Source organism: Nicotiana attenuata, chromosome 5, assembly GCF_001879085.1.
Source record: "Nicotiana attenuata strain UT chromosome 5, NIATTr2, whole genome shotgun sequence".
Classification (NCBI taxonomy): Eukaryota; Viridiplantae; Streptophyta; class Magnoliopsida; order Solanales; family Solanaceae; genus Nicotiana; species Nicotiana attenuata.
The window spans coordinates 46,244,097-46,254,147 of NC_031993.1; the positions used below are offsets into that span (position 1 = coordinate 46,244,097).

Below are 10,051 nucleotides of genomic sequence, written 5' to 3' on the forward strand. Positions count from 1 at the left end.
AAAAGTCTCATATGATGTCACAATGCGCCAATAGGCTACCAATTAGAATGCGATACAAAAGGAAAAATGAACTCTGAAAGAAATTTCAATTACCCCGCTCGCGAATCATACATGCGACGCGGGGCAAATATTCAAACTGATGAATAAAGGAAAGTGGGGGGACTATCTGTATTGGAGAAAATTATATTTATGTATATGGTGACGTGTCATGACGTATAGATTGGTCAAACAGTCAAAGAAATAAGGTTGGTTAACAGATACGAGCAACAACAGACACGAGCAACAACAGATACGAGCAAGTTAAATGAAGAAGGCACGGGCAGTCATACAAATAATTCAATGCTCGTACCTATTCAAGACATTCAAGGGTCAAAGATCGAGAAGAGACAAAGGAATGAATCTGACAGCAAAAAAGAGCCCAGATACGGCATTTAATGAGTATTAAAAACTAGAAACGTTAGAGAATATGTATTTAATGTATATAATTGCATAACGTAACATTTAAGGTCATTAATTACCCATAATTGTCTTATTATGACAAAGAGAAAATTTGTATTCCCAAAACAGCTATAAAAGGAAAAGTCACAAACAATTGTGGGGACACAAAAAACACTACTGGAATATACTTTGTTTTATTTGCTTTCTGATTATATTATTCAAAATCTCTTTCTTATATACTTTTTCGATTATCAGTAACCCGAGTTCTTCTAAATTCAAGCTTTGACCTAAAATCTAATTTTTGGTTAAACATTAGTGGACTTCATTAATGAGACAAAGCTCCTATGAAAAAGGATAGAAAAAGGTCTTTCAACGAAAATCCATAGGACATAGTGTTCGTACAAAGTATGGTGTGGATTGTCGGAGGAATTAAAGAATTCAAAACATTAAACACACCAAAAATGCCCCTTTGATAAGGAATGTAACAAAAAGTGAACAAGAACTTACAGAGTCGTGTAAACATAAATCCTAATCAACAATCAAGGTTGTATACAAAATCAATGCAAGTTGGCACTCACCCCACCAACATTTCTCCCAAAAAAAAACTAAAAATCACATTGGCTACATTTATATTAATCCAAATCATGAACTCTCAAATCTTAACACTTATAATTTAACAAAAAAAGCACCCATGTAATTTCGTCAAAACAATTAGCATCAACAGGCAGGATATTTTTGTCCAAGTTTCATACTGGGAACAAAAACAGCCAGCAACTTCTGATCTCTACCAACTTTACTAAAGCTAAAGAAAAGTGGACTGCGCATCAATTTGCTTAATAAGCACTCGGCAATTTCTTCTTCTGATTTCAGTGACAGAAAGCTTGGTCCCTACCATGAATTTTGGCACTGTTGATGAGCATGTTTGGTTTTGATCTCTCTCTCTTCGCATTACACAGTACCAGCTTTTGAGCTTCCCAACGGGGTGAACATGAAGTTTCCCGAAAATATAGCTTCTTTATCTGTCCAATCAAAAGCACCATCACTATGATGAAAAGTTCCAAAAATATTTTATCTTTATACAGGCTACCAGTGAGGAATCAGTAAGGAAAAAGAATTTATTGAAAATTCCTCATAAGTCTTCGTGGTATAATTTTGCTTATATGTTACGATTGAGAATGGGGCTGCTTTAAGTGAGAAAAGATAGGATCATCCATGCATCGACAATATGGGCATGAAAAGACAGAGATATAGCACAGACAACCCGTGCCTTCAAACCCTAGCCCCATTTTGTTTAACAAATCAAAAGAAATGGATGGATTCAATTCAATCAATCCTCAGGTACGAAGCCCCATGCACAATGTCTGATGCAATAAAACTGAGTTAAAAGAATTCTCTGAAACAATTAACTGGGCATTGGTAAAGAGAATTTCAAAGACTTCCATGTCTAGCCACAAATCAATAGCCAGAATCACAATCAAGCATCCTAACCACTCTGCTAAGCTTTTGTTTCATACAATACTTGTGCAAACATTTCAAATGCAGGAAAGATATCTCATGCCAACTGATATATTTAAGAGTTAACAAAATTATTTTATTATACTCAAGATTATGTTTAAAGACAACAAGACTTCCTGTAAAAAATCTCATCATTCTATTTTCCCGTGTTTTCTTTTCCTGATGGAGGGGTGGTTTGCAGATGTGAAACATGACACCACATGGACAGAGACTGCAGTGTCTCACACTGTTTAAGATTTTCCTGTGTCTCTTTAAGAGGGGAGACAAGAGCATGAAAGCCCTCAGTTAACAAGTGCTAACATAATTTTCACATAAATCGATATATACATATTTGTTTGAGGCAGAATTAGTACCTGTCAATGACATACAGTTGAATTCCCTGCGAACATACCTCGACAAAGCCTGCAATCACACAATTAAAGAATATAATAAGCTTGGTATACATACAGAGCCGAACCAAAAACAAACTACATGCAATAATCTGAAAAGAAAAATAAGCATGGTATGCAGAATCCTTGGACGCATTAAACCTTTGGTACAGAGCCCAATAAAGTGAAAATTAAATTCAAGGGAAATTACTAAAAGAGATGTACTTTCAAGAAATGATGAATGCTAGTCTCAAAACTACACTGTTTCTTGCAGTCAATAGAAGGTGAAAGCTACTCCCTCCGTTCACTTTTACTTGTCCACTATTGGCTTTTCACGCCCCTTAAGAAATAATAAATAAAGTGCATAATTTACCATGATACCCATATTAATTGGTGTATAGTTTTAATGGATTTGGAAATGATTTGGAATGAGAATTAATGCTAAGGGCAAAACAGGAAAAATAAATTATTTTTCTCTTGATATGCGAAAAGTGACAAGTAAATATAAAAATTTATTTTTAGTATACTTGACAACTAAAAGTGAACGGAGGGAGTAATAACAACTTAAGGAGAAATGAGAACAAATTTTATCTTTCACGAAAGATGCAAAAGCATTTACATTTTGACATGCAGTCCCCAACTCTTTTAATCGACCACCAACTGCCTACAGTACAAGTCTACAGTTCTGAGCAAAGACTGCATCAAGAAGAGCACCTCAAGAATGGAAAGATATACTTGCCTGGAGAGGAAGCAAGGCAGCATGATCTGGTGTAGATGTACCATCATCAGAGAAGACATTCCTACAACATAAAATATCAGAAGGTCAATCAAATAGAATGCACATAGAATTGCCATTGGTAACCAAATGGGCATCTCTTCAATCTTAATTACAATAGGGCATAATAAAGACTAAAGAGAACTCCACCATTTTCTGATTACCAAATATAATACTATATCTTTGTGTATACCATTCTCCTATACCACATCAAAGTGTAGTTTACTATAACACCACAGTAACATCATGCTTCAAAATATGCAGCTGCAAAACAATAAACAGCTAGTTCCAAGTTCCACCCACAGTTTGGAACTAACCTTGGACAAGGTCAGTGTTAAGAGAACTCTCCAACTTTCAGATGGACGCTGTATAGAGGGGCAATTCAAATATAGAAGAGCAAAAACGAAAGGAAAAAAAGTGAGCTAGAATCGTCAATGAATACGCAGGAATATAAGATAATGAGAGAAAGGCTTCAACTTCTGTAATTCCACTGGATCTTTGGTTTAGCTATCCCTCAATACAAGGGAGAAGCAAATAGTCAATTCCTAACGATCCTAGCTTGCTTGTAGCTAACAATGATTAGTTTTTGGATTCGCTTCTCTATCCAGACAAGATCATCCGATAAGGAGCGATGCATTTCATCATAACTTGTTGCAAGCTTAAAAGATCTTTAAAGAAGGTTGTTTATTATTCTTCATAACAGATATATATATATATTTCAAATCTTCTCACTAGTATCTCATGAAGACACGATTAGTGTTAATTTCTAGCTTGATAAATGTGGAAACCAACTATTACAACCTTCAAATAGAGTTTAGAATGCCTCAAGAGAACTCAATGACTGTTAAAATATTGCAGTCAAATTAAGGCTGATACTATTTTCCTCTTTCTTATGTGGTTAAGGTCTGGAAACTTCAGCACATATACCCTAACAAATGTTTTCATCTTACACATCCTTTTGCATATCGTAATTGAGCAGAGTCCCCTAAGTTTGAAATGGCAACAAATGGAAGCAATTTTGCATTGATAACTGAAATAGCCACAAAGAGTTATACTGAATTAATAAGAAAGATGAAATAGCCCATCAGTTCAATATAATGATGAATGGCCAAGGAAAAAATGATTGGATCACAAACTTCACTTGTTGAAATACTTAACAAACAAACTAAAAATGAAACCTGCTGTTCGGATACATCATGGAGCCTGAAAAAATATTGCTATGCCTTACCTCCAAATTACGTTTTGCAACTCATCCTGCTTAGCTTCAGGAAGCATAGCAGCATCATAGGCAACAATGTTGCCATAAAATATCTTCTCTAAATCCTTCATCCATTTAGTCAACAATAAGTTAACCTGCAATTTCAATAGAACAAAAGATACAAATAAGCTTAAGTTTATAAATCCTGTTATTTAACCATTCAGAATCTTGCATGCCCATTATAAATCACAATAAGAGAAAGAGGAATTTCATCTGCCATCACAGAGCTGCTTATCCAGTTACATACTACCTTCCCCTTTTCCTTTTCAGTGAGTACAAATTGTGGAAAAACCACAATGACGATGAAAATACTTTTTTCTTTTAGGGGATGAAGTTAATTATTTTATAATGTGAAAAAGGATAGCTCCCACATACAAGGTGTATACAAAAGTACATACTCATATAAGTATGAATCTCCACAAAAGAATTAATTTTGTCATACACAATATAAAGACGTCCAACAAAACTTTTTGCAAATGAACTTTGAAATCCTTCAAACGCTCTTCTGTTCCACTCTTTCCATATTGTTAACATGAGAGAACAGAAAAACTTCCATGCTCTCCTTCTCAGCCACTTTTCTGAATTTCCAACCTTTCCACGCCATACACCATAATGTATGTGCTATCAGGCAATAATGCATACATCCTCTCCAGCTTTCTCGCACACGAAGCACCAATTAATGTGAATTGTCCTTCTTCTGCACAATTTATCAGCCGTTAGGATGCCTCCCCATTCTACTGGCAAAGTTCTTTTGGTAAGTTATACTACTGTCCAAGTAGAAAAAAACACTTTGGCGCTCTCAGAATCCATATTGATCAGATAGGAGAGTCTCGTTTCTCCCTTTTCAGCAGTTTACTATAGAATAACTTGACCATGAACATAACATTCTTTCGCCTTCCAAATTCAACAGTCCCAATCGGCAAGTGAAATTCATTGCTCATATAATATCCAAGTAAACTGTTAATCTCTTCATCACCCAATCTTGCAGATTTCTCCAAAATTTTAGATCTTATAGTATTCCTACTGTGTGTTCCTTACTGATGTCTGCGACAAAGACAGATCATGGTGTATAGAATCCCAATCTTGGAAATACACTGGAAGAAAATCACAAACATCACATTGAACAGTATACAGTAATCAAGAAAGTTGAAAGGAGAAGGGTGGAAAAGGATTACCCGAAAAGAGAAAAAGAGACATTAGCAAGAGTACTTAGTTTACTATTCCTTAACGGGCATAGGAGAACTGAGTGGAAAAGTCGGAAAAACCACAGTGAAATTTTCTGTGAACAACAGTGGGGAGGAAAGAAACAACCATTTAATCACATGGAATATAGTAACCTCTCCTATGAAAACAAGGGGGTAGAGATAGAGATTTGAGGGACTCAACATAGCCTTCCTAGGAAATGAATTTGACAGTTTAGATGGAGGATCAGGTTTTGTAAAGAAAGGTTATTATATAGTAATTATACTATTATAGACAAATATGGAGTCCAAGTGAGAGGGGGTGGAGGACCATTCAGATTACTTTAACATATGGAGTTTCTAAATTGGGGAGTATAATAAATGGGTGAGATATTTAAAGGAATATTAATTTAAAGCTATTATCTTCTGGAAACAGATTTAACGCGGTAATGCCCCCTTATGTGAAGCTTTTCCAAAGAAGAAAAGCATTAACAGGGGCAGGCATTATACTGAAGAAATTAAAAAAGATGAGTTGTAGGACAATGGAAAAAAGTGCCAGAGCATGGAAAATGTAATGATACGTTTAAACATAGAATCAGATTTCGTCATTAATATCAAACTGAAGACACGACAAGTATACAAACATGGAGGAGGGAACCTCAGATAAATGTTATTCATTTGAAATCCAAAAATGTGAAAAAGATCCTATAAAAATAGTCATAGCAAAATCTCTGAATGAAAAGAAAAAAAAAAGGAAAAGAAAAAGTAGTGATGAGAAAAAGCTTTTGTAGGAGATCAAAGCTCTTTCACCAAGGAAAGTGACATGTTAGATTTACCACCATCCCAAATCTCATATGCAAGAAACAATATAAAAGAGGCTCGCCCATGGTAAGATCATAGATGTCCTCTAGCTTAGGCATCAGAGACTGGTTATAAGACAGCCCATAACTACAGTCCTGTTCCTCATTCTTTTTCTTCTTTCATTTTCTTTTTCTGGAGGATATACCATCATTATCATGCTTTGATATACTTATTAATTTTTTCACCCAAAAATTTTCAAAAGAAAAGAGTAAATAACTATATGGCTACTCTGACTTTATTGATGGTATAACGGCAAAGGGAGACGCAGCAACTCAAAGTATATCCAACAAGATTAACAGTTCCAATATGAATCATGTTGTGACCAGAAACAACTTAAGGAAAAACAGAAGGAATGCCGAGAAGAAGAACTATTTGCTTATAGAATTGATATTTCTGTATCAGGATTCTGTAACTTACCCCAGCTTTAGAAACTCTCAGCTCCACATCATGATTATAAATCTCATATAAATACTGCCCCAACTCAACACCTTCCTTACCCTCCTGTTTCAAGCGTCGTAAGCAAAGCCACATATGTATAACAAGTAACGAGAATGTGGTCTTAAAAGTTTTCTCCAAGTTAAATACTGCACAGCAACATATATACACAGATCAGACAACTAAAATAAACATTAATTAGCATAGCAACTCCACGAAGAAAGGTAATTATAATCTCTAAAGATGGCAGGGAAAAGAAAAACAGAAAAATAAGGGTGTTAGGTAAAAAATAAGCTAATTATAATAGTGTGTTTTCTTGTTTAAATTTCTTAAATGGCTGTATTTTCACAAGAAAGAGTCATCAACTTAGACATAATTGATAACACAGCTGAATATTTTCCTCAAAGCATGATATGGCAAATGAGCATTCAAAAAGTTGAGCTCTAGTATTAACATGAGCAAGAATGCTGTTAAAGATTAGCAATAATGAGCTGGGTTAGATTCTTAAGAGATATAAGCTGCCAGTGCTTAAATGATTAAAAGGATAAGCCAGATACAGTCAACAATTTGACAATTGCTAAATTGCATCTTCAATTCAGATGCTCAATAATGAAATGTCCTATAAGGATCATAGTGAATTCAAAAAAGAAAAGACACTGACATAAACCATTGTTATTTTCTCTTACTTTTCTTAAAAATAAATAACATAAGTTACAGATAATGATCCATACACCAACAGAAAAAGCAAAAGCTATGATGTTCGAGGAGCAGATGAGTGAACAGACTAACCGTCATAAATAGCAGGTCTATCAACTTGGTGAATAACACGGCGATAAATAACATTTGCCCCTCGAATGGACTTGCTTTGCTTACTATAAAACCGCAACAGCTTAAGTGTAAAACGCTTGATGCCCTCGTATTGTGGATCTTCAACTCTTAATGGTGAATCAGGTGCTAATGCCAGTGAATGAGGCTTAGTCCAGAACATCTTATTCAAATTTACCTATTCAAGTGACAGAAATTCAATTAGCAGCAGCCACAGCACTTTGAAAGTTGGAAAAATTAAATCCAACAAATCATTTGCTTGGTATAACCACCAATAACTTGATTAACAGCTTGTTTGGATGGTTGTTACCTATTGTATTATATCGTATTGTTACTTTAAATACAATATTTGTTTTGATCGTTACTTAAATTTTATTATACGTATTGTGTATGTTGTTGTTGTTGTATTGTTAAATCCGTCATTACATAACAACAAAAAGTGCCACTTTATGTAACGACCGATTTGGTGTGGTCACATCGTTATCTTATTTTTTTCTCTTATCTTGCCCTTCCTTATTATTAAATAATTCTATTTTATCCTTTACCCTACCTTTTTATATAATAATTTTACCTCGTATCTTACATTTTCTTTGTAATATTGTAGGTTTATTCTCCATATTGTTTGTGCATGACATCATGAAACGATGACAAACAATACAATCTATCCAAATATTGTATATATCAAAACAATACAGTACAATACAATATGATACGATACATTAAGAAACGATACACAAGATAAAGCTATTTTCTTTCATTTTGCAGCAAGGTCAACATCAGAAATTTAATTAAATAAAAGCACACAAACGTCACAATTTTGGAACAACCAAAGATTAGGATTCAAGCAACAGAGTCATGCCGGACTATAATATCCACACAAATGTTATACTATGTTAAAAACCACAAGTTTCAAAAGCCTCCATTTCCTTTCTTAAACACTCTGTGCCCGAGACAAATAGGTTCAAAGTATACAATAGGCAAATTTAGCTTGAAGCTTAAAAGGTCATCAAGTACTCAAAACCCCCAAGATATAGAACAAAAGTCAAAAGTTAAAAACCTCGGTATTGACATTGAAGATTTTCTCAGTGGGATCAGCTGCAACCGCCGCAACTTTGGAATAATCTCGACAGGAGAAAGAACACAAATGTCTTCCCAATTCTGAGTTAACCCTAGCAAACTGGGAAATAGCCTTGCTCCATCTCGGCAACATCCTTTTCGCTATCAAATCAAACACTACCAGAAACAATGTTTGATATCATAATTCCCCATAAAAACAGAAAAAATAAAAAAGTGCTTAAAATACATACACTAATGCAAACCTTGGAAGAGATTTCTACGAACGACCAGAAATTATGTTCTGGAGCTGTGCTGCGATCGTTGATTTCCAGAGGTTTAGGAATATCTTATTAAACCCTCCTAAATAAGAATGAAATTTGTTCCTCCCCTACCAAAGAAAAAAGTAGTTCAATCGTACGGTCAGGAGGAGCTTTTGGAAAGAGTGAGATCTTATTTCTGTTGCTATGATGATTCCACGTCGTTAATGGCTTGAAATGACTATGATCATTCGTTTTTAATGGGGCCAAATACATAACTAGACCCTTACCATTTTTATATTTTTATATACTATTTGAAACCTTATTATTTTACCTGCTCAAGTTTCAATTTAGTTACATGATCATATACAATTTACCAATTATATACAAATAAGTTTTAAATAAGTTAAATTGAATAAGGAATATCAGCTATTTCCTTATTCCTTTATACTTGTCCACTCTATGTCTTCGTGTCTCTATGTGCTTTTCCCAGTGTACCCATCGTCTAGCTTTCTTTCAGTAATGTGATCTTAATAAAAGAATATAATTTCTGGCGGTGGAACTTTCACACTTAATTGATTATTATAATCTTTGGAGTTCACAGAACAAAGATTGCAACTCAAAATTGCGGATTACAAACACTGAAAAGAATTACTAAATTCAAGACGAAGATAATGTAGTAATTCATCAATGGATTTCTTGTTGTATAGAGTTTTAATGGAATTCATCAATGGATTTCAATCGTTTTAACTTAGCAATTTCCTTTCATGTTGCACAATTGGTGTTCAAATTGAAATTGTCAATCACTAAGTTTTGAAGGTGTTTGACTCTCCACCATTGACGGCCATTAAAAAATTTGAAGCTTTGAATTCGAATTTGGGTTTTCAAAACTATTATTTGTTTGGATTGGGTGTTGTTGCGAACAATTGAGAATATTGTTTGGAGTTTATATCTCAATTTGAGGGTGTTTGGTGAAGATTAGACTTGATTTTGGCTGAATTTCAGATTGAAACTCGTCGAAGTCGAAGAAGAAGAAGAAGAAGACATAATATTGTATAAAAATGATATTTAAGTTGTATGAT

The 10,051-nt window shown here is 34.3% G+C and overlaps 1 protein-coding gene across 3 annotated transcripts; it reads right to left on the reverse strand.

The window, feature by feature from the left end:
• On the reverse strand, positions 885 to 9,191 carry LOC109225765 (ubiquinol-cytochrome-c reductase complex assembly factor 1-like). Of its 3 annotated transcripts, none has more exons than XM_019390540.1 (8): positions 8,976 to 9,155; positions 8,714 to 8,889; positions 7,621 to 7,834; positions 6,814 to 6,980; positions 4,325 to 4,449; positions 3,061 to 3,121; positions 2,307 to 2,355; positions 885 to 1,457 (listed from the first exon to the last, which is right to left on the reverse strand). In XM_019390540.1, the coding sequence occupies exons 2-8, from the start codon at positions 8,864 to 8,866 to the stop codon at positions 1,387 to 1,389; spliced, it is 840 nt and encodes a 279-aa protein (XP_019246085.1). In that variant the 5' UTR covers positions 8,867 to 8,889; positions 8,976 to 9,155; the 3' UTR covers positions 885 to 1,386. The 3 variants fall into 3 exon arrangements, with proteins under 3 accessions (XP_019246085.1, XP_019246084.1, XP_019246083.1); XM_019390539.1 differs by lacking the exon at positions 885 to 1,457 and adding an exon at positions 1,815 to 2,202 and having other exon boundaries at positions 8,964 to 9,191; XM_019390538.1 differs by lacking the exon at positions 885 to 1,457 and adding an exon at positions 1,815 to 2,202 and having other exon boundaries at positions 8,976 to 9,163.

Bases quoted from the DNA above. Each gene is read 5' to 3' on its own strand.
- LOC109225765 (XM_019390539.1), bottom strand. From the start codon at position 8,866: ATGTTGCCGAGATGGAGCAAGGCTATTTCCCAGTTTGCTAGGGTTAAC. The intron at 6,981-7,620 runs GTTAGTCTGTTC...GTTGCTGTGCAG, and splicing joins TAGACCTGCTATTTATGACG to TATTTAACTTGGAGAAAACT. The intron at 4,450-6,813 runs GTAAGTTACAGA...TTGAAATTGCAG, and splicing joins TGAGAGTTTCTAAAGCTGGG to GTTAACTTATTGTTGACTAA.